The following is a 26,008-nucleotide window of genomic DNA, read 5'->3' on the forward strand; positions in this document are numbered from 1 at the left end:
CCGCCCCCTCCTTCTCCGGTGACCGATGTCGCTGTGTTGTCTGTGTATTTACGCGCTATGAGAAGAGGGACGATAACGGGCGCGGGCGTTTTGCGGTAGCTGTCCAAGGTGCTGAAACAGGAAGCGGCTTGTGTTAAGAAAAAATATATAGTTGAGCTAACGGCCTCATGTTAACAGCAGCTTACATGACTTTGCTGTTTGCATGCTATAGAGGCTGTTTAATGTTGCAGACCAAACCTCCCAAGGCTGTCGTGTGGATGTTGTAAGGGAAAGAAAGAATGATGAAGCTCTAACATGCATAAGATATTTGCACAGTCTTGCATGTTTTAAGAGTGGCTGCTCTATGGGAAAGGATGTATCTAAGCTGCATTGTAGAGTAGCCTACAGTACCTCCTCCAGGGATGGTGTGCTGCCGTTGACAGGGACCGGGTCTTCAGCTCACAATATTTTGCCATTGCAATCTCTGGATAAATCTGTAGTAGATGCCATCTAGGACATGAGGACTGTTGCTGAATCCTCACGTCCTACATGGCACCTACTATAGATGCACCTTATGTCAACAAACAGTAAAGTGTTATCACTGATTAAGACACTGATTTTTGTGCACAATGAATCAATCTAAGAAAAGACTGCAGTCCTGTGCAGTAACTATATGCTTTTCAGGTTGAACTTATGCCCCATTTACTGGGAATTCGCATTGTTCCAGTATCCAGACCTTGTGCAAAATCAGCCCGCTTTTTTTAAAAACGATGCCCTTGTCAGGACCTTGTGCAACGTGAACATGTGTTGCCAAATAGGAACGGTGCACATCTGTACCATGTAGAAATGTCAAATATGTTGAAACGATCCAGGCCACAAACTATGGTAATTGTTCTCTTCTTGGCAAGGCATGTTCAAGATCCATTGTTCTTCTGATGAACCAAAGTATTCATTCTGTCCACAACAGGAGCACCTGACATTTCCTGTGGCAGATTTATTTACTGGATCATGGCACAGACCAACAGCAGCGGGCAGGGGACCAACGGGGTAGCAGATGAATCCCCCAACATGATAGTGTACAGAAAGGTAAGGCTGCTCCTATTTTTAGTCTGCACATGTGTGTGTTTTTGTGAGTGTGAGAGTATGTCTCTCTGACTATGAGCTGTGCTATGGGATATAGCTAATACTAATGGCATGACAGTATTCATGGTTGATTTAGAGACATAATGCTACAAGAGCTTCATGACAGCATGGAGAGAATGTGCATTTTTCTCTTTCAAAACATGTATGACATGCAATATACAGGCTGGTGAGAAATTAAAAGAAAATCCTGACTAAATGAGTGGAACAAGATAATAAATGACGATACTGGCATGGTTTGGATCCACTTGGTCCACTGCAAATCAATACAAAGTCACTGAGTCATCACCTTTATCCTGTAATGAAACATTTCTATTCTGATGGGAGCTGTCTCTTCCAGGATGACAGCGCCCCCATTCATAGGGCACAAGGGGTCACTGAATGGTTTGAATGATGTGAATCACATGCCTTCACAATCATGAAATCACCACAACCAAAACATCAAATGATGGAACATCTTTAGGAAGAATGGTGTTCATCCCTCCAGTAGAGTTCAGACATTTGTAGAATCACTGCACACTGAAGCTGTTCTGGTGGCATGTGGTCTGATGGGAGCTGTCTCTTCCAGGATGACAGCGCCCCCATTCATAGGGCACAAGGGGTCACTGAATGGTTTGAATGATGTGAATCACATGCCTTCACAATCATGAAATCACCACAACCAAAACATCAAATGATGGAACATCTTTAGGAAGAATGGTGTTCATCCCTCCAGTAGAGTTCAGACATTTGTAGAATCACTGCACACTGAAGCTGTTCTGGTGGCATGTGGCAGCCCAACACCTTACTGAGACACTGTGTTGGTTTTTCCTTTAATTTATGACCTGTCTGTATATTCAGAGGATGCTTACATGCATGTACAAATACACACACTCAGTGAGACACACTGACATGCACACACACACACACATTTTCCAGTTAAACCATTAGCTTTTATTGCTAATATGTTGGAGGATGGATTTTTAACTGACTGGCATTAATAAGAGCAAAAGCAAGCTAACGGCTTTTAAAGCAATGTTTATTACTGCACTAGTGGTGAATTTCTTCTCTTGTAATCTGTTACTACATTAGAGAATTTGGGGGGTAGGGGGGGTGAAATGACCATCTATCTACTGAAACACCTTAATCAAGTACTACCCCAAACATCAAAGAGATTAAAATGATCTGCATTTGTTACTGTGTGGCTTTAGGTCCAACTTTAATAGTGTAAAATGTAGATTTGTGACAGTATGTGCATCAATGTTGTTATAATATTTTCTTCTCCCTGGATAAAAATCATTATTATTTCATAATTAAGTGTGGCTAGATTCTATGTTATGGTGTCCTGCAGAATTATTAAACATGTAAAGCATCACACCAGGGTAACCACAGCTACAGTATGTGAATGTAACATTGCCTGATGGAAAAGGGAATGTTTTACGTGACTCTCACATGCACCAAAGAAGTGATCATTTTCACATCTTACTTGTGGATGACTCAAGCATTGAGTGAATTCCTTCATTTCATTTTCTTCAACCCTCAGTGAGTGCCCCTATTCCATCTGCAAGAGCTTCTGCACACCAGGAAAAGGATACGCTTAGCATGATATCATAGATTGCCGATCTTTTATAGCACTCACAGTGGGCTATATTACTGCCAGTGTGGGAAAGGATTTGCTAGAAATGTTATATGCTTGTAGCAGAAAGGAGTGCTTGCTATTTTTTAACACAGTTTTCAGGAACTCCTTCCAAAGCAACACAACACAGGCTTGTAAAGTAGATTGTTCATGAAGTGGGCCAAATATTGAGGATAACGGAGATGGAAGAACATTATTGGTTTTGCCATTCCTTGTAAGTTTTATTTGTGTAAACAGCAGAGGAAAGAATGTTTCATATCAAATTTCATTTTAATATGAAACAGTATTAAATATACTAAGGTTTGAAAAAATAGTTGCAACATGTATAAGAGCATCAAATACTGACCTGAGGCTTTTTCAGCTGTTCAGTTGTTTCTTCCTTTCTTCTGATATTTGATCTGAAAATTCAGCTTATCCAGTCATGTCATGAAGGATCTGTAGAACTGAGAACATAATAAAGGAAAATTTTTTTAACTTATATGTATATTATGTTGCATTTACATTCAGCAACCAGACTTAAATGCTGTTTTTTAATTTCTTCAAAATTAGGAGGCAAGGATGATTTAAGATGTTTGTTGTCAAATGTCAGATCAGATTAATATGTTAGTCATGTAGCTTTCATACATCATCTCGTTCTCACCACTCGACCACACATCACACACAACTTGGCTCTGTGCACTGACTGACCTAGATACACACCAGAATGAAAGAACATGGTGACGGCAACAAGGATGACATTGTGTTTCTGAAGTGGGTTTACCGCAAACTGAAATTGGAACAGCACTGGATGAACAGGTGCCTGAAATACTTTTTCAGATAGCGATGACTTGGCAGAGGTGTTGCAACCCACATCGACTGGGCTATACTAAGATGAGATGAAAGTGGAAAACATGCTTTTATGTACTGTTTTGCTGTTCAGACTTGTTGTACATCACTATCATAAATACACAGTGGAAGCAGTAAAACATGTTGATATTAAGCAATCACATCTACTCGAGACTTGACAATGTGCTAGTAGTGTGTACTAGTAGAGTGATTATGTAATATGAGCAGAGGGAGGCTGAGGACAGCAGGTAGTGGTTTTAAAAGTCTTTCACCAGGAGCATAACTACAGTATATCCCTTTTGCTCTGAGTGTTTCTTTCTCTCTGATCCATCCACCCCTCCACTCCTGTCATTACTGTCTAATGAAAATGGATGGGTGAGCTGAGGTGTTGACCTGCTTGTTGTGGAGATGTGTGCAGAGATGTCTGTTTACCTCAAGGACACATGCACGCACATACACACACACACACACACACACTCAGGTACATTGTCAACACATACTGCATACAATAAAGCTTTTTCAAAAATGTAAATGCACAAACACACACAGCACTTACTGTACATGCACGGTGCAGAAAACACATGTACAAACACATACAGCTGCCTTTGTGATAAACTGATTTATTGGCCAGTCAGTAGTGACCCTGAAAATGTCATTGCTTGCTATGTGAATCATGTGACCTGTCTAGGATATAATCCACCTCTACCCAATGTCAGTGGGGGCTGGTCCTACCCCCAAACCCCCTCTAAAGGATAAGGTACATGGATAGCTAATAGACTCTATGAATACAAGGAAGATGCTAACAAGTAAAACAGTGTGTTAGGGCTGCCAGTAAAAAAGCATTGCGATTCTTTCTGCTGACACATTAATCATGTCAGGCTTTTATCAAGTGCACTGGAGCGTATTTAACATGTGTTTTTTTTCATGCCTCCTCATGTGTGCACCACGAGTAATGTGAGCATGTGTGTATGCTGTATGTAGGGCAATTGTTGTTAAAAGAGAGGCTTAAACTATTTATGCAAGCCTAAAACAGCTCTGGTGATGTTCATAGCCACCCTACATGAGGAGGTAACACTTCTCTCACCAGCCAATGTGTATGTGTTCATGACTGTGCTTGTGTCTATGTGTCTGTGTTTGAGCATGTGTGTGCCACTTATAACTGAGAGGTAAAAAAGAGGAAATAAAACTGGGCTATAATATATATTACAACAATCAGAGTTAACATATATAGTAAAATACTGATGGTTTTTCTACTTTTACTTCAACATCAAAAAGTAAAACAACAAAAAAAATCTATATTCTTAAAACTTTATTCAGTCTGTTAAAAAATTATGAGTACAAAGGCTGCAAACTCAGTTAACAATCTCCAAAGAGAAATCCTGTCATTTACCCAACACCCACATACAGTATTGTCCTTGACACATTTCCCCTTTAGAAATAATACAATATTTAGGCTGTTATTTTACTATTGTACAAGGAAAAATGCAATGTCTGGATAAAAAATTTCTGTTCCAACTCCCACCACATAAAAATGACAAACCTTTCAAACACAACAAAAATGTTAATGTCCAATAGCTGGCTTGAAATGTAAAACGTTAACGATCTAAGAGTGGCAAAATTCCACTTGTAGTTTTATGTCAAAGGGGATTTTTGCAGTTAATTTCAATTAATTAACAGATAATTTCATTGGTTTCCAGAAAAAAAAAGTGAAGTTATTTTGCCCTTTTCCGGTATTTTCTAGAAAAATATAACTTTTAAAACTCCATACAAGACAAAATAACTAGTTAAGATGACATTTTTTGCAGTATACTATAACTACCAGAGTCTGATCTTTCTCTGTGGTGTAGTATGTGACAGCTAAGGCACCAGCCCACTCTTATTTACATCTGAGCTGCAGACAGACATCCAGTAATTGTTTTTCCAGCAGTCAGTTTAGCTTCAGTCTCTGTGTAAAGCCATTAGCCCTATACTGTATGTTTGTTTTCTTTCTGCTGTTTTCCCCAATAAGCACATGCAACATTCTTTAACACTGTTATTGTTATCTTCAGTCGATAGAGAAGAGAACTGCTAACATCCTGGTGCTTACATAAATGTCAATACTGTGCATCTTTGAAGTAATTATTCCCTGGAGAAACTGGATGCACAGAGAGTGTCTGGATCTATGGGTCTTCTTGCACATTTCACCACTTCACAGTATGTAAACAAACTAACTGTTGGTCCTGTGGCCAAACAATGTCAGATAACAGACCATACAACCTCACATAGTGTATAATTATTATCAATGTTAGCTCCTGGTAGCTCCTTTACAAACATGAGTAAAAAATTAGCTAGTCCTTAATGAATGTGCTTCAAGTCATCACCCTTCAACATAGTCGTGCAGTTGATTGATATCATATTATCAAATACTATATGACATGTTGTAGTTATAACTTTGACTATATTTAGTTTGTTATGTAGAAACATGTTCCAGTGATTACACAACAGCTGCCAAAGACTCCAGCTGTGCTTTTATGTTTCTTGACTGCCCTCAGCCCAAATTCGCTTTTGCTTATAACATATAACAGTGATTACTCTCTGAAACTAATTATGGTCAGTGGTAAAGTTAAAAAGATATATTTCCTTGTTATAATGTTAGCATTCTCTTTGTGGTTTCAGCTTTCACTGAACTCTGTCCTTCACACTTCTGAAAACAGTGTTGCACTGTGAGAAATGAGAATCCCCTGAGTATGACTCAGTAATGAACAAACAGAAAAAACAAACAGGGCAAAGGTATTAGTGCAATCTATTGATTTGTCATTTGATTAGGTGGCTGTGTACAAGTGATCATTTTGCAGGAACAAGACTTCCCTCTCCTCTGCATCACTGCAACACAGCAGTAACACAATAGATGATGCAGAACTGCAGCCATTATTAACACAGCCTTGATTTAGACATGCACATTTAACAGAGATCTTGTCACTGAAGAGCATTTTCAATCCAAGCAAAGTGGCATCTGTAAAAGCTACCCTATATGAACCTGTCCTGTTATCAATACTATTTCCCAACCATCCTAGATTGTTCATGAGTCATAAAGCAGAGGGAACTGAGTACATTTTCATCTTTTCCTCTTTAAGAGCCAGATTGAAGGGTTCTTATACTGCCTGTCTCCCTCAATCTGTAATCAAAAGATCAGTAGTACGGGGGGGATGGGGGGTTATTGGGGGGAGGCGGGATTATCTATAATTGCCAGATCAGAGAGAAATCTTTGTGTGTGAAGTATGGCTCTTTGTATGTCAGCTTGTCAGGCAGGCAATTTCTCCTCCTGTGTATGAAAACATGCATGTTCTTTTTTGCACACACATTTGAAGGAAAGTGTGGCTGTTTGGCAGAGGCTGTCGGATAGAAAATTGGCATTTCTGGCTTTGTTCTAATCCATTTTGCTTGGATTTGCTGATGTCGATACCTAAACACTAATTAGAGGAGCTGGCACTAGCGACACGCTACAGTTGATAGTGCTGTAATTCTGATATCTCATCACACGACTCAGGGCCATGCTGTGCTGTGTCATAATGCAGTGTGTAACTGATAGATTCCACAAATGTCATAATGGAGGCTTTCTAAATAAACCTATTTGAGAATGCAAACAGCACAGTCTATGTACGTAATTCATTTTCCTCAGTCAAACTTTTGGTGTTCAAAGAGGTAATATGAAATGATGTGGAATTAACAAAGACGAATAGACACACAGCAGGTGGCACTATCACAGGAAGTTATGACTGTGACTGTATCTTTTACAGTATTACATCTGAATACTCATTAGTACTCAGTCTTCACTAGCTTAGCAATTAATTCAACATTATTATTCACCGAATTTGTCCCAACAATACACATTTAAATCACGTAGCTTTTGGTTGGAGCTATAAACTGTCTGAGAGCCAGGGTCATCAAGGTGACACTTTGCAACTATTCACCAAGCTACAAAGCATGAACACTGATGTGAAAACACTCACTGCCAAAGTTAAGTTATTTTGGTATTCCTACAAGAAACTACATTCTTCTACATTTTGAGAAAAATGTTTATCCACTTTCTTGTTGAGAGTTGGATAAGAAGGTCGGTGCTCATCTGTCTGCCTGACTAGAATCAATGCACAAAGCTAGACTGGCTCTTATAAGATAACAAAGTCCATCTTCCGGTACCGCCAACATGTTTTACGTGTTTTTAAGGAATGAGGAAATTAGTGAACTTTAGAGGTGACGGTAGGCAGATTTTGTTACCCTTGGCCAGAGGCATTCTAGCTGTTTTCTTCTGCTTCCAGTTTTTATGCTCTTTCTTGACTCTGGCTTCATATTGAACAAATATGAGAGTAACATAAATTTTCTCACATGCGAATAAATATTTTTCCTAAAAAGACAAAATTTCTTTAAAGCGTTATTTATTTTAACCACACTTGCTAAAGAGACTAAATGATTATCCAGTATCAAAAGCATATTGTATTTTGCATGGCCTTAAATTATTATTGCTGTTAGTGGCATATGATCAGAATGAGTTCAGTACCTAATGTAAAACCTGATGCTGATTGATGTATCTTACCTTGTCCTGAGTGGTCACCACTGAAGTGACAGATAAATGACATTGATGGATGGTGGTTTGGGCTGCTTTGTGAAGACAGTTAAAGGATGCTTAGGCCTGTCTCTGCTCTACACCCTCCTCTCTGTATATGTCTACTGGAGTCTTTAGTCTTGTCTGTTAAGGTTATATAAGGCTCTAAGGAAGCCTGTCATTAAGAGAGAGGCTGACTCAGGCTTTGCCTGTGTCTGGTCATTTTCTTCCAGCTCAATATTTAGAGCAAAATTACAGGAGAACCCCAGCCAGAGTTAATGAATTCTCTGCCATCTCTAGTGTGACGGTCTTAATGAGGACATAGATGGTTAGTTAGGGCTAAAGAGAAAATGAGAGGAGTAACACGCATAGGGAAATAGAATGACAGTTATGTCTGAATTCTTTGCTGTAGCTATCTGTATTTCTACTTACCTGCTTGTCTCTAGGACTTGATGTACTGTGTCTCTGCTTCCTGTAGAAATTTGGTATCCTGTCTGCTTCTCATTTTGGAGTTGTTTCCCTTTCAAATATTACAAAGACATATTTGAGAGATTTTTTTTTTTTGTGCGATACACTTTAAGACAGGTCTGCAGCATTTTCTTTTTTGTGTGTTGTGTCATGTCAGAATCAGATGTAAACATTAAAAAATCTTTTTATACTGGTATATTTTATTTTGCAGTGCAGATGGTTTAGTTATGAAGAATTATTTAAAATAAATAGACATGGGATCTATTGTGTGAAATATGAACAACACTACTTCCTAATTTCTAATGTCAGTGCTTCCCAAATCTATGATTACTGTACATCCACATAAATATTCTGCCAAAGGAAACTAAAGTAGTTGGAGGAATGTCGTTCTCCAAAACACCAGTACCTCACCCGTTATGGGTATTACACAAGATATGAGAAGTTCACTTCTTTTCCCCTCTCCTCTTATGACTCTTTGTCCTTATATCATATATTGTGGGGCTGTACCTAAAAATGATGACACAGAATGGCACACAATGGTATCCCTTGGCGAATACTCTGGATTTTGATGGGACAGCAGTGCTGACATACCCGTTGCTGTTTTGCCAGAACCGTTGCTGAGTTGACAAACAGCTCTGCCTGTTGCCAGAGCTACAGTCGAGTTGACTTGTAGGAGTGCCAATAACCGGAAGAGCCGCCGGGTTGACAATCAGATCCGCCTGCTCTCTGAAGCAACCACTATATATTTCACACTATACATTTCAGAGTAGCCTTTAATCTTTGCCAAAGCTGAAATCATATTTGCACATCAAAAAGATTTAAAAATAAACTGAATTGTGTTACCTTCTCTGCAGAGTATTTCATGCATTGCCTTCTTTCCCTGCAGTGTATTTTGGTGGCTGAAGCAAGAATACAGTCTTTCTGCAAAACATCTTTTAACTTTTATGTCTCTATCTCTGTCTAGACTTGTGAAAACATTTCTCTTAGTCCCAGGACTTTTTCATCCCCTTGCTGTATGTTTCTAACTCTGCTCTTCACACTTTGCCCTCTCCCTTTCTTTTATTTCCTGCTCCCCCCCTCATTCACCCATGCCCTCTTTTGTTCAGGTTCAGGTCTTTGATGTATCTCATACAATGGCAATATCACACTGACTTTCACTCACCCTGACACACATGTGCACTCTTGTTCTCTTTCTATTCCAACCCCCCTTCTCCTCCCTGAGTGTTGGGTTCCTCACCAGTGAAGCATCCATCCACCTCTGTATCTCTGTCCCCTCCTCTCCCATCCCCTCACCTCTCTTTGAAGTCATCAGAGCCCTAGTCGGAGCCCGTGCCACTCCAGTCAGCTTTTATCCTCAAACAGAGAAAAAGAAAGGAATGTATTTAGACCCTGCTGCAGCACAGTCATCTGTCCTCTTGTGTGAAATGATTCACTCATGACTCATAGCTTTATTGGGATCTCTCTTTAAACAAACAACCATTGGATGTGGTATTTTCCATCCAAATTGACTGTAAATGTAACTGAGAAAGCTGGCCTGAATGTCCCCCTGCAGCTTGGTGCCTCGCTCAACAATGAGGAGTTGTTCTCCCCAAAGTAATCACGTCTCCCTGATTAGCCTTCCATGACTGAATGCCATCACATAAATCCAATACCAGAAAAATAATAAAAGTCAAACAGCAATTGTTCCAAATGGTACAATTTCATATGTTTGAGGCATAATTTTCATTTGGTAAACAGACACCATTGTCTAAAACCGTGGATCACTGTGGCTAAGACACACATTCTCAGCTTGCAGGTTGTAGTGTGCTGAGTGGTTTCCACCTGCTGCCTACTGAGGCTCACAGCTTCACACCATTAGTTCAGCTTTGCAAGCACAGCCATCCACACACAGTACAGCCTAGTCTATAAACTTCAGGCGCCATCTTGATTCAACCTACTGCTGCTTCTTTCTCATCTTCTAAAAGGTTGCAAAAATAATGATTTCTAGCCATAAGCACAACGTCCATGCTGCCGTGGTGTGAGTTTCTTAACTTGCTTAGTAAGGTAAGGAAGAATGTATGATTTAAAGTGTGGTGTTTAATTAGCTTTCCTATATTAGTTTCATCTATTTTGGAGGTGCAAAAAATTATGCAAAATAGGAATTAGGTAAGTTTGGATCTAGATGAAGAAAAACTGACTTCATTAAATACATTTATATCTTTTTTTATATTATAATTTTTATTTATTGATTGTCTAGGCAGCTATTTTAATGCCCAAGCTGCTAAGTTGGCTGTACATTTTGTCAGGCATAATATGGCCAATATGTAAAACAAAACTGTAGTTCCACGAACATCAGAAATCCTTATCTTGGTAGCCATTATTTGACTCATACTGGCTCTCAAACACTACTAATAGTGTCTTATCTGCTAAATGAGAGATGACATTCCTGAGGACATCGCTGTCTAAAATGGTTGTGCTTTCGCCTGTCCTCTGTTGTGTTTCTGCTGTGGTAGCTAGTGGCTGTTCTGTTGGCATCCCCATGACAACCACATCAGCAGTATGTCAAATGCTATTATTTCAAACATTTCAACAATGTGGTCATCACACACAGATCCTGATTGCATATGTGTGTGTGCATGTGTGTTTCTGTGCCAGTCCATGCTTATGAATGAGCAAACATTCACACACACACTGCTCAATCCCTAAAAGCATGCAATGCAGTGTATCTTTAACTGATACCTTTCACTTACAACTACATGAATAAATGAATGAAAACCTCTAAATCACCAGCATGTAACTACTGTATGTGAATTAACTAAAGTAATGTACTTAAGAACACTTCTACATCACTGCAGTGACAAGAGAGTTAAAAACATTTTTACTTATTTGTTCGCTACTTTTTTCTGATTGTATTTTTCACCACTAATAACTAGAGCATACTGCATATCAGATTCACAATCTATTCTCTGCACAGCCTGTAAATCAATGACTGGACAAGTATAACACTTGTTTCTCATCGCCCAGTAAAGCCCCACCACAGATCTCGGGGATGTTTATTTGCAACACTGCCTCTTCTTTCTCGCTGCCTGTGCTGGACAAGGAGTAAAATATGTTATCTATGCCTAAGCAGAATGCAAAAAGACAAGCTGGGGGTAAGGAGTGCATTAGGATATATTGGGAAGGGTCTCTCTGTTCCTTGCGACAGACTGATTTAATTTGTTGATATTAGCTTCTCTTGCCTGTAGTGTTTGCCTTGTGTGGCAATGGAAAAGCTGTTGCTGGAGCAGGTGAGAGAGGATATGTCAGGGTCAGATTTTGACAAGGTTTGCTATTAATGAAGCTAGTCTGCATGAATGTAGGAATTGAGGCAGTTTATTTTTCCTAGTGGCCTCATTTGCAATATTGCAATCCTCTAAAATGTTCATACACTAGATAACAAGTTGACAGCACTCTGACTCAGCATGGTACTTCCAGTGATAACATTTAAATTTGGCCTCTTTTTATGTATTGTAGCATTACATGTGTCTATTTGAAGCATCAGTATATTAGTGGGTTCCACCTGATAACAGCCTGAATTGTCCCGAGATATATCTTGAGATATTGCATTCACAAGAATGGGACAATCATGAGGTAATAGTGACCTTGACTTTTGACTTTTGATCACCAAAATCTAATCAGATACTTTTGAGTCGAAGTGGACACTTGTGCCAAATTGGAAGGAATTCCCTAAAGGTGTTCCTGACATATTGCATTCACAAGAATCATAAGGGCGGACCAAAGGATGGATGGACAACTTGAAAACGTAATGCCTCTGATCGCAGCTATCACCAGTGCTGAGTCACAGAAAAAGCCTATTGTCCACCACTGCTCTGTAGCTAAAGTGTCACTTGCATCAAATAGCCTTTTCTTACCACTTTATTGTGTATCCTGACTGTTATGTCCTCTGAAGTGTGCATGTGTGCATGTCCTGTCCTTGTTTTTGCCTCTGTTCTGCAGACAGGCAAACGCAAAGGGATGTTAGCCTGCCAGTATCCATCTGCTCTTTCTTATTGGTATTCAGTGCACACTGAACCTTCCTGAGTGTCTGTTGCACGTGCCAAAGGAGGAATGTGGGAAAAGAGGGGCTGGAGAGAGGAGGAGGAAAGGAGTGAGGCCCCCTCTCGTTCATGTTATCTTGACCTAAAAATAGACAGCACCCTCCCTTCTTTTCTATTCCCAGTATATCTCTGTTTTCATGCTCATCCTCCCTCCCTGTTTTCAATCTGTTTTCCTTTCATCCTTTTCTTCTTTCTTTCTGTTTGGTCTAAGTAAACTTGCTCTCTGGTGCCTAATGATAAGACTCCTCAGTGTCAGAAAGTTTGGACACTACCAAGCTTGTTCTGATAAAGCATTAACTATAAAGGGGATTTTATCTAACACTACAGTATTCCCATGGACAGCACAATTTATACTACCAAATATTAAAAAAACTCTCATTACTGCTGACAATTAATCATGAATAAGTGCTAAAACCATAATATTATTTTTTAAAACCACTCTTTTATTATTGTTTTATTGAATTATAAATTAAATATATATAATCGTCTGGGCATGGCTGATGTTTTTTTTAGGTGTGTGTACTCAAATCAGGAATCACTAGCAATTTGATAAACCATCATGTTCACTTCTGGAAAACTTTTGTACACTACATCTAAAAGTAATGCAGCTTTCTTCTTCTACTAATTTATGATAACATGCTGTTTAAGCGATGAAATCACGGTAGGTGGGCAGTAGAGATATTGGCTTTCACTGGATTATGTTCTAGCACATGGCCAACCTTGGCTTAGTCATCGCGCCCACTGCCCGCCCACCAAAAAGATGAGAGTGAGAGAGTGAGACAGAGAGAGTGAGTGTGAGAGAGACAGAGAGAGGCCTTGCCCTGTGAACACTATCCCACCACCAGTCAGGAACGCCAGTAGATTTAGAAATAAACAGAAATCATTGTCTAGAAAACAGAGTCAGCTACAGGTAGAGACAGAAGAGTGAAGAAGGTTTTGCCCCAGGAGTATTGTCCCTCCATAAACCAGAAAGTGATACTATAGTGATAAGATTAATACAAATAATAAAGATACCACTAAAAACAGACAAAATACAGGACAAATGGGTATATGTGAGCATGGGATACCATGCCCTGGGTCACCTGCATCAGAAAAAAAGCACAGAATTGAATTTATTATTTATCAGCAACACACATAAGCAATAGACCTTTTCCCAACATCATTAACTCTGTTGCTACAATAGCATTTTACCAGATATGACTACTATCACCTTTGCGCAGATGTCAGCAGTCTGGTGCACTTTAAGTTCAAATTTACTGCACTTTGACCCAAGCCACGCTGACCTCTGTGGGCCCAGCCAATCACTCTTAACCACAACCTGAACTGAAGGATGGACAGAAAATGAATTAGCTGACTTGTGTTTTTGATTTTCCACAATGTCTTACTATGACATAGTCATCATATTGATCTTGCACTGGAACATAAAGCTATCATTCTGCAGTTTTATGATACTCTAAAATATGCTGTGGTTGTGTAATGCATAATATGGCAGAAACCTACTGGCTGGCAAATGTGGAACAACAACTGCATTAACGATAACAGTGTCAAATGAGGATAAATGTCTGTGTGTTTTCCAGGGAGCAGGCATGTAGCTGACTGACTACCTCATCCATGATTCAATGTTTATCTCTTTTTCCCTAATAGAGGGTTGTCCCTAGGGGGAGGGAGATTTTGAGGAGTCAGGTGAAATATTGAACATCCTTTTGCAGCCATACGCCAGGGATGATGATTCTTTGGGGACATGAGGAGGAAGGAGGCCATGTGTTCTAAAAAGCTGTATAAATTGATTAAAATACTGTGGAGCAGGGCATTGTGGATGCAAGTATCTGTTAGCAACCATCTGGAAAGCATTCTGAATAAAATAGTAATAATACCATCTGTCTATCAAACCAGATAACAATACTGCAACTGCTGCTTACTGTATGCTGTGTACAGGAATGCTTTAGCAATCAGTTTTATTACATGTCTTTCAGCAAAGAAAAGTTGAATAAAATGATGCACTAACAACCATGTATATTATGAAAGGCATTTAATGATAGATGAGGTACTCAGAGCAGTGGATTGTTTGCTGAAATCATCTGTCAGCAAAAATAGAGCTTGTGTGACCTTACAAAATTGGGACTTCTATAACATCTGTATTTTATTAATTCTTCAATCTTAATAAAAGACTTGTTGCTGCAGGACATTATTAGGAAAGATGTGATAGTATGCTCAAAATGAACACGATGTGCCATCCAACCACATCTTCTAACAAAAATGTTTTTAGCAGTTTTGAACATCCACACTTTGAAGGCTGAGTGAGAAGCCAGCGGTCACATAGTGGGGTGAGATGTAATGATTCATACAAACTGGGGATAACCCTGCTCAGTTTCAAACAGTTACTCCTTAAACACTTATTATAGTATTGCACTCGACTGTACTCACGCAAAGTGACAGACACAGTTGTGTGAATATTGAAAGAAGAGAGTCTGATAGAGAAGCTCACACCCTTTCTACTATCTCATCTCTGCGCACCTGGAAATTTGTTGTGGGCAATGGGAATGCTTTTTGCAATTGTCAGCTGTGGAAAGTTAGATCTGGTCAGATATGCTTCACTTTGGTTGAAGCATACCATCACTGCTGTTCATTTTTGGCACTTACTGTAATTATCAGCCAGGTCTTCTGCTTAATCTATGGGGACATTTTCAGCATATTACATATTATATGCTAATGATTTGTCTGTGGAGATCCTCAGTCATCCAGGTCATGGTATATCTGAAGTACTAAAGTTGGCAGCTGTACTTGCTTGAAGTTCTTAAAGACATTTTACATCTTATATATCAGTTCTGACTGATAGTGGGGAGTCTCAGGTATTTAACCTTTGTAAAGTCATCCCACCTTGACTCATGATGTTAATGACACACATAATGGTCTGAGGGAGGAATGAGTCACATGTGACTTTAACAGCTCTCAAGGTGTTTATGACTCCACACCTGAAACTCCCTAGCAGTCAAACAGAACTAAAGAAACTTCTTAGATGAGAAATGAAACATCTTAAAGAGCCTCAAGCAAGTCCCCTTGACTGTTTTTAGCACTTTGAATAGGCTACTATCTGCACTCTCACCTGTCACAGATGCTTCATCAAGCTAAATTTGTGCATCTAAATTCATTTGGGCTCGATTTAATCATGATACTTAACTTTAGTTTTTTACCTAATTATTCTTACTGAGCTTTATTTGACAACCCAAAGGGCATATTATACAAAAACTAAATAATACACAAGCAATGAGTCTATTAGTTCCCTGTGGAGTGATTAACACTGACCTTTTGTTTGCTTACAAGAAAACCTTTACTGGGCATGTGCACAATCCAGAGTTTAGTTTGAACCAAGCTGATCTGATTTAGTTCAAACCACCAAATCAAGTAACATCATTATCCTTTCACAGATTTTGGTCTACAAATACTGCTTAAAACAAAAAAAGATGCTACATTTATGCACACAGAAAATAACATGCTCCTCAAGTAACTCAAAGTCAGTAACACCACTTGAGGATTCAAAGATCTACTTTCTGCTTCCAAACATCAGTCTCGCTTTCATCCATTAACAAGCCAGACAAACTCAGATTAAGCCATTAAAATGATGTCAGTCATGCCTTAACGTATTCATGTCAGTCACACCATTTCAAATCTGAGGAGACATCATGTTTGACAACATCCATGTTTGATTGTTCAAATAAAGCCAAGTATGTAGTAAGAAAGCCATCTGTCCTTCATTGTCCATCAGAGCTCATGATAACGGTGCTGCTGTTGCTGCTGCGAACATGAGTGTTTTACAGGGGCATTAGGTTTTTCTTATCACACTCCTCCATTATGGAAATAATGGACAAAGCATTACACCGCCAACTGGTACATTATACAACACATTAATGATATTAGGTGTGAGGAGATAGGAGGCATCAGGGAAGAATAATTCTAATATAAAAAATTGATAGATCTTCGCAGTTTACTGGAAAGCTAAAGGCGCGTGCTACTGTACAAATGGCAGAGAATCCTTTTACCTCCTCAGGTTTCTTTGTACTGGACGATCTAGGATGTTATTATAAACGACATATACTGAAGAACAAAGATGACAGAGAAAACAAATGTGCAGTGTGAGAGAACATCCTGGAGTGTGAAACAGTGAAGAGTCATTCCAAGAAACAGATGCTCATATTTCACTGATGGCTCAATGGAGCTTGATTGTGTACACAGAGACAGAACTGTACTGATGAATACAACAGAAAGCAAGGCTTATCGAGCACAAAACTGCAGATGCTGTTAAATGGCTAATCACTGGTGTGCAGAATGCTCCTTATAGTATATAGAAATAAACCTTCAGTTTGAGTGGAGAAATTCCCACCAGGGCAACTGCTCCTCATATTCTTTGACCTTGCCCTGCTCTGAAACAGGCTGCTGTTTGCTCTCTACCTGAGATCCCCAGTCAGCATGTTGAAAAATGAAGGAATGCATGAACAGAAAAAAAGAGAAAGTGCTAAATAACAGCAATAAGAAAGAAGGACAGCACTGGGGGACAGAAATTCATTTAAAATAGGATGGATTGGAAATTACTATGTAAGATTAAATGTGAGCAAAGCAAACAGAGCATCTGTTGCCAAGGCTATGAGAAGACTTTATTTTTGCTCCTTGCATTCCTCTCGTTACATATTAGACCTTTTTCAACTATATAACCTTGAATGGCTGATGGTTAATCCACTGTCGTCACTGTGGGCTGTGGGTAATAAGTGGTGCTAAGCGAATTAAACTAAAATTTGATTGACCGAGGATTACATGCCCATTATTATATTTATTTTTTGGCCTTGAACTGTTGGTCAGACAAAACCTTGGCCTGTAGGAAACTGGGATTTTGTTGTGTATTTTGTTTGTACAAAAGATTAATCAGCACTAAAAATAGCTGTTAGTTGAAGCTGTAGTGATAACAGGACAACAACCTACTGTATGTACCTTGGTGTAATCAACACTGAAACTGCATGACAGAAAACAGCTCAAACTTCCTCCCTTCAATCAAAACGATCCCACAAACAACAACATGCCATGAATGGGCAAATTAGATATAACATATCTACAGTGATAATGTGATACAAGTGATAATGATATTACAAATACTGGAATAACAATATAACTTAATTCAGCTACAGCTCAAAATAATATTGTAAAATTATACTTAAAAATATTGCAATCTTACATTACATAGGGTATGCATAGTTACAAAACATAAATAAAATTGGGAGGTTGAAGTACAGCATATGTCATGGAACCAAAAGAAAAAGGGACAAGAAAGAAAAAAGCCTTTTTTTTTTCCTATCCCCTAAAAAGAACATCTATCTCTCTCTTTCTCTCTGTCCTTTGCACCCGATGTTCTCTCCACGCTACCCCGGCAACATCTTCATTCTTTCTTTCTTCCGAATGAGTGATGGCGAGCTGCCAAAGGTGTCCCTCGGGACAGTGGTCGCAGACTGTGTAGCTGTGGTAACATGGAAACGTATGGTATCGACAGAGAGGCTTAAGATTCGTGACATCTATTCGACAACCTTGTTAGTGTGAGCTCAATAACATACCCCATCTATTTGTGAGATATTTTGTTTTGAATGTCCAAGTGATGCAGTGGGGCACAGGTGCAGGCTGAAGTGGCTAACTTAGTTTGTATTTAACTGTCGACGTAACAGTGTTTTGTTCATGTTAGTGAACGGCAGCCAGTTAGTGGGGTTAATATGTTTCATCCCTGGTGAATATGGGTTGTGATAACTGGGTTCTGAGGGTTTTTAAATGTTCTATATTACTTAGTAGTCTGCAGTGACATATGTAAATATGAGGCATTCATCATGTTTCACTTTAATAATGTACAGATGTTCTGTTGCTGCTGTAACTGTATGGCTGATGTAAAAAAATAAAGTTTGTGGTGAATATAAAACTTTGATAATGCAAAGTGCTCTTGTCTAACAAAGGTCATTAATGTATGCATAACTTTGGTCAGCATATCTCCCCAGGGTTTTGCCGTAAATGAGCAGTTGATGTCAATATTCCTGAGTATGGGATAAGGATAATGTGCATTTATCACTCACTTGTTTGTATGTGTTTAATATCTCTAGTCCCTCAGTCACAGATAAACACCAGTCTGTCTTCAGAGAGCTTATATAAGAAGTGATAATCTGATTAAAACTGTCTGAAAAATGTGTTGGAGTTCATCAAGTGCTGAGATTTCTCCTCCTCACCTAAATATAGGTCACAGCTGAAGAGGCACCTCATTTGAATATGTATCACTTTTGTAAAGAGATACACAAGGCCAAGGCCAGACAGACAGAGAACCTTGTCTCTCAGGAAAAATAATAAAGGCCATAATACCCTAACTATCAAAAACTGCAATGACAGCACAATTTTTGAGAAATGTATTGTGTCTTACTCTTATTCCCCAAATTTAGGCACAAGGAACATTTTGTTTTTGCTCCATATGCAAATATCTGTGTAGAAGAGGTGCTTGATTCATTTGTGGCAATGCAGTATTTCACTGAGCTTCAATGCCACTGTACATAGACCTTTGAGTGCTTTTGTTGTCATAGCATTGATCCTGTTAAAAACAATTGACTTTGACTTTCAGATGCATCTTCTTTTTCTTCATAAACCACTCCTGGCTTTGGGGGGCAAACAGAATGTAAACTATTATTTCTCAGCTTCCACTACAGGTTCTCCCTCTCATTCTTGTGGCCAAGGACTGCATGCAGTTCACAAGGAAATGAGATCAACCGACTACAAAGACTGTTTTATCTAGTGGAGTTGTCATGTTATGTAGCCACAGGTTCTTTTCAGGCTGCTCTCGTACTCCCTTAGGCAGCCAAACCTGGGCTGGGTTGCTCATCTATTTTGATGTTGTGCTGTTTAAAATACAATTATTGCCACATTCTGGATTTATAAGCTTTCATATTGTGTGTGTAGCTCTGAATTCTGTCAGAGTGCATACTGTATGATCTGTTTACAATGTGACTGATCACTGCTGTGTGTGTCAAGTAATAATGGCAATATCTGTGCTGGCTGTGTGTGTATGCAAATACATGGGCTTGTCTGATATCTAAGTGTGTATTTGTTGGCAGGAATAGCTCTTCTCCTCATGCAGATATACTTGTCCTCATATAACACTATCAAGGTAATATCATTCTCCCTGCACATCTGATGCAGCAACATTCACTCATCACAGTGCAAGCAACACGGCTGAGAGAGGGGGAGAGGAAGAAGCTGGGGTGGGGAGAGGACAAGAAGGCGAATGGGAGAGCTTTTAATTTCCTCAGCAGCACAGTCAGTGAGGTTTATACATCTGCACAGACAGACAGAGACTGAATAAAGTCTGGATGAATTTCCAGTTTAATTAGAACATAAGCTACATTTGATTGTGTGCTAAGAAAGCCCAAATATAGAGTTTTGTATCTGAAGTTAGTGTCACTTTTACAGTATGTCAGCAAGACAAGTGCATGATTCCATTTTATTAGTGGGCATTGTTATTTTAATGGATCATTCAGTCTAATAAACACTGGTCTGCCTTAAAGGATTTACAGTAAAGCTTATGTAGGTAATGATGTTCTACTTAAGGCTGTTTGAGTTCATCGAGTACTGAAGATTTCATCCCATCACTTAAATATAGGTCAGCCCTAGAGATAAATAGCATCATTTGTTAAGAAAATGATTTCATGCAACCTGTATGTTGTGCATCACAGTCTACAAATGAATGCTCTATGGCCTACGTGTAGTAGCTCACTTCAAATGTCAAGGTCATTTACCACAATTTGAGCCATGCTTTTAAGGCAGTAAATTCACCTGCCTCAGAACACAAGGCGCCTATCATCACTCAACCACATGCCCCACAGACCCTGAGCCTTAAACAGCTTTGAGAAATTTCTAGGCTGTATGATGTTCAATTTTTGCCCTTTTAATATAGTTTACAGTTGTGAGAAGCAGGTTGGGACAGAGTCCATTTTCATGCTACACACTCAAAATGTTCATCTATGTGGATGGAACCACGATTTACTTTGTTAAAATTAAGTGTGAACTCACTCACTCACTCAAAGTTTCACCCTTGTAGCATTATCACCAAGGCAGCAAAACAAGCGCTTTTCTAAACACCTTTTTTTCTTGCTTTGGTTATTTATAAAGGTCAGAATCTCCCTCCTAAAAACCTCCCACCTTCCTGATGTGCTCAAGATAGAACCTTTTTAATAATCAGCTTGCTTTTCTTAGAAACAGCCTGTCAAATAAGTGAACTTACAGTATGTTGCACTTAACTATGGCTAAAAAGAAATCTAAGAGACCAGCATTGATTTACAACCTGTTTTTTTGCTCCAAATGGTGCTTAAGAAGATTCTGATTCCCCCTGAGTGCCTCACTTATAGTCTTTGAAGTGCCTGAAGCCATGTGCTGAAGCTCAGTATGTGCTTATATCTGGAGCTTTTGTTAGTCACTTCATATGTACTGAGTCCTGTGCCATCATTATTCAATGATTCACACTGTGCAGCCAAAACAGTCACTCTTATCTGTTAAGAGGCTGCAGAGACACAGTCAGACAGCTATGGGTGGGTGGATGGGCGGGGGACAGAGGAAGAGAGAGAAAAAAGAGACACTCTTACTCTATTCTCCCTCACTCTTGTGGGAAGTGACTTTCCTCTCTTCCTCACAACATGAAGTCAGGGAGCATCCCGACTTCAAGAGCTTTAGATCCTGAATATTCACGCTGGTGGCATTTTACCATGTGTAGGTGGTGAGGGTTTGCAGCGATAAAGGGAAACGTGCGAAGTATTGATCACCGCTGCTGTTGTCCTTGTTTACTCTGTGTCTCACAGTACCAGCTAGCTCTCAGAGAAAGATAGTGAGACATAGATATGGAGACAAGGTTGGCTTTGGTTATTCAACAGGGATGAGCTGAACACAATTAGGATTAATTTAGAGAGATATGGTTTAAAAAACTAAAACAATGATGCACACATTGTTTTTCTGTGCCTGAATTATATGGCATTATAATAATACTAGAATTGTTTAGGTTTGATATGAACACAGATCAGTTATATTTATCCTTAAAATCCACCTGCTTCTCTAATTTTAACTAATGCTGGTTAAAGAAAAATCTAACATTTTATTACGTTCAACAGTTGTTACCAAATGTCCTATAGGTCCTTGAGTTACACTATTTTCCCTTCAAACCTTGTCTCATTTAATTTAATTGGTAATATCTTACATTTCCCTGAATGACTGTCTATGATTGCAGCAGTGTCCCTAATTAAAATTAAACCTATCTTGTGACTGCAGTGCATTGTGGTCCATTAAGAGTCCTGCTGGTGGAGACAATGGTATGTCATTGGTTGGCATTAGTATCAGTATGGGCTTCTCTGGAACAGTCTAGACGTGACTACTAAACAACAACAATAGAATCAGAAAGTCAAGGTGAAGAACAGAAGCAGTTAGGACAAATAAGGAGTCCTGCATCCTATCTGACCCATACAGTTGTTTTTGTCTCCTTTCTCATACGACCTATTGAAGCATCTCCTGAAATAGTGCCTACGTTAGCAGGCACAATCACAAGAACTCCACCAACATTAACGACAACATACGTACAACAGCCAGAGATGTATGGTTATGATGGTAAGCATACTGGAACTCTGTCATCATGGAAACTGTCATAAACATGCCACTATGATTATGAAATGTCATAGTTTCATTATACTTAGTCACCCAAAATACTTGCTTAGGTTTAGGACCCAAAACTGAAAAAGACAAACTGAAATTCAATGCTGCTCGAATGGGGGAAAGTCCTGTGTTTTATACACTGACCACCCACCAAAACATCCTCCTAACGCACACCGTGTGCCTCTATAGAGTATACAACATCACCTGCTGGAGGAAGAGATTAACAGAACAGGCTGAAATAATCTCAAAATTCATATTTCTGATATCAATTCAGGTATTCTTTTCTTTTTAAATTTCTTCCCTTCTCAGTCTCTCTGGCCCTTCACTTCTCATCCACTTACCATATTTGCCTCTGCTCCATCATTAACTGGGATGAGTTTTTGCTCAAGGGCATTTGGCTAGCTACAAGCTTTTATTATAATATACAGTATGCTGCAGTACCGCCTCATGAACTGCCAGTAGTCACCAAATTTACATATCAAACCTACTGTAGGTTTTTCATAACCAGAACAGCTCCTTTTCCGCCAATAATGGAAGCGACTGCATTCAAACTGTGCTGCCTTTCTCTGTTAAAAATAGATAAACCTTGACAAAATCACTGTCTTGGCTTCACTGTTATTTTCAATTTACATGAAATCTTTTTTGAAACTAATTAACAAACATCAATCTCGTGCAAAAGACAGATAAATGTCCTACTCAAAACCAGTAAAAAGCTTTGTCTTACAGCAGATATATTGAATGACCAGTGAACTTTGTGTTTTAATGAATCTCAGTGAAGCCTGAGATGCTTTTATTTCCATCAGCATGTTCAGAATAAACCTTGGCAGTGTGTCCATTATTGTCAGGTATGTCACTTGTAAATTAGAACATGCCTTTTGTTTCTCTTTTTATAGACAATAGTTGTCTAAATGAGGAACAAAATTAACACATTTCTGCCACAAAATTTCTCATTTCTCACTGTGAGGAAGCAGCACGCCTTGCTGTCTGGCACAGTATAACTTGAGAGGCAACAAAGATTGAAATGTTCTAATTGTACATGTATTGGCTTTAATACAAATAATGAGACTGTTGTCCAACCATTTCACTGACAAACAAAATCACAGTTTAATTAATTAAGCCTGAAACCTAATGCCCATGCCTGCCTTTTCAAATTAATCTTCCTATAATAATCATCAGCTGGCTGTGTTGTCTGTTAAAAATGGACAAACCTTGACAGAATCACTTCAATCAAAAAAAAAACAGCAAATGAACATTATCTTAGTATAGAAAATCCTTTACAGGTGGCAATAAATAAAGCTATATATTTTGTGTGTTAGTTAATGTGTCCCTGTTGACTGGCATCTTTAGTAGAGGCTGTGGTCTACTTATTGAGGTATCACACTGTTCTGCCTCCCTAGCACAGTGGGCAGACTTTTTGTGCTTGCAGGGTTACTGGAGGGGTCACAGGATGCTCATCCTCCATTCAGTGTACATGTGGTTTGTGGACTTGGATAAGACCTTTGACTGTTCCCTCAGTGAGTCTTGTAGGGGCTACTGCGGGAGTTTGGGGTACTGATTTGCAGTTCTGTTGGCTTTATCAGTCTGTGATTTTCAGAATGAACAGGTGTGGTGGGAAGCATCTGGGATCAGAGTCAGCATCTCCAAGCCTGAGGCCATATTTTCTGCCAAAAAAAAGGTGGGTTACTCCTTTCATGTCGGGAGTAAATTCCTGCCTCGAGTGAAAGAGTCAAGTATCTCAGGGACTTACGGAACGTAAGACTGAAGGGTAGGTCGGTGTGGTCATGCGCTTTGGGTAGTGACCAGGTAGCAAATACAAGCAGAGTAGAGATGCTATTTCTTGGCATCAAAAGGAGCCTGCTGAAGTGGTTTGGCTGTCAGCTCAGGATGCCTCCTGGGTGCCTTCCAATATAGGTTTCTTGGGTAGATCCAACTGATAGGAGGACCCAAGGTAGACCCAGAACCTGCTCAAGAGACTGTATGAGAACAACTCAGGATTCCCCAGGAGCAGCTGGAAAATGTTGCCAGGCAAACGGATATTTGGACTATCTTGCTTAGCCTACTGCCACTGCAACTCGACTCTGGATAAGTGGCAGAAAATGGATGAATACATGTGTAGTACATATTGGTGTGTTGCCAGACCATGCAAGTCTGTGTACATATTTTCCATGTGTATAGTTTTACACAGAGGAAGGAGGTTGGGGGAATCACTCAGCTGACACACTGGGCCATATACTGCTCTCTGCTTTGCTCCCTTCTGTGTGTTCTTGGAAATGTGGCTGCCTTGTGTTACCCGGCCAGGCACATGAGACAACTCCCAGTACATTTCTGTCAGTGACGTGTGCAAATGTCTGTCTATTTGCCTGTGCATGTCATTTCTCAGTTCAGCTTTTGGATCAAATTTGTATCTCACTCAATGCAAAACACAAAATATTTGTGGATGAAGGTTTAGCTGTGTGACTGTTTCAGGACACAAATATACTGTGATGAATAGTAAAAACAAACGTTAATGCTAGACTTCCAAAATTCAGTAGCTGTTGCAGGATTCAGTAAATGCAGCTTACTGTCAGTTTTACGTGACAAATGACACAAATGAGAGATTTGCCAAAGAAAGGCAGAAATCTGACAGCAGGGACAGTTAGTCACCATCTTCCTTGATCCACTCTCTTTCCCCTGGGGACATGGCTAAACCACACAGGAACCTGTTTGTATCTGTTTACTTCCTTCTGGCTTGCTCATGCACAAACTCCACTAATAAAGGAAAGTTTATGAAAATGTCCTCTTTTTGTCTCTTCTCCCTCCTCCCTCTCCTCTCCATTATCCCTGTGTTGTCCAGATGGAAGAAGTAATAGCACGCATGCAGGATGAGAAAAATGGCATCCCCATCAGAACAGTGAAAAGTTTTCTAACCAAGATCCCCAGTGTTTTTTCAGGTAAGGCTCCTATCTCTCTACTCTTCTATTGTGCTCTTCTGTTCTTCTCCACTTGGCTCTCATCCACTGTACCCAACTAGTACTGTGTTCTTGCCAAACAAGACGCCGAGAGTATTTAGAGAGTTAAATTTCACACCAATAGTGCCAGAATGTCAAGAAGACCATATTGGATTTTCAAGCTGTGCAACCTAATAGATAAGAATCCATGCTGGAGTGATACTCTATAAAACACGAGTTCAATTAAACACTACATTTAAATATCACTGTCATTTTTTTATGTACATGAATATAAAATTTAACAATGTACTGCTGTATATACTTTAATAATAGTAATGAAACCTTTCTGCATTAAATGTACAGTATTACAGTGTCAAATTGAATTAAATTACAAGCCTATTGATTGATTCTACAGCTTTCCTGATAAAATATTAAGAATTTATAATTGTATTTATAAATGCCTAGCATAATTTTGCCTCAGGGTGCCAACAATACCAGAACTACCACTGGTCATCATCACTGTTAACAAAGGACAATGCTTGGTTTATCATTAGCAGTGGCATGTTCAGGACTATTTGACATGGGTGGCTATGAAGGGGCACTGATTCAAGAAAGGTCGTCAGAGAGCACCAACATGTGATCACACACGGATAAATTTAAATAGCTAATTTAAGCTTTAGTGACGTCAGTGAAGCAGTGA

General features: G+C 39.3%; 1 protein-coding gene across 2 annotated transcripts in view; it reads left to right on the plus strand.

The window, feature by feature from the left end:
* Nucleotides 1-26,008, plus strand: part of rgs7a (regulator of G protein signaling 7a) — a 43,024-nt gene that overhangs the window by 222 nt on the left and 16,794 nt on the right. Inside the window, exons 2-4 of one of the 2 annotated variants that reach the window (XM_020604778.1) lie at nt 738-742; nt 944-1,065; nt 25,215-25,311. In XM_020604778.1, coding sequence (XP_020460434.1) covers nt 988-1,065; nt 25,215-25,311 — 175 coding nt within the window. In that variant the 5' untranslated portion in view covers nt 738-742; nt 944-987. Of the gene's footprint in view, nt 1-737; nt 743-943; nt 1,066-25,214; nt 25,312-26,008 lie in introns of those variants that run through there. The other variant, XM_020604788.1, reaches the window with a different exon arrangement.

The sequence above is a fragment of the Monopterus albus genome, unplaced genomic scaffold (assembly GCF_001952655.1).
Source record: "Monopterus albus unplaced genomic scaffold, M_albus_1.0 scaffold3.1, whole genome shotgun sequence".
Taxonomy (NCBI): domain Eukaryota; kingdom Metazoa; phylum Chordata; class Actinopteri; order Synbranchiformes; family Synbranchidae; genus Monopterus; species Monopterus albus.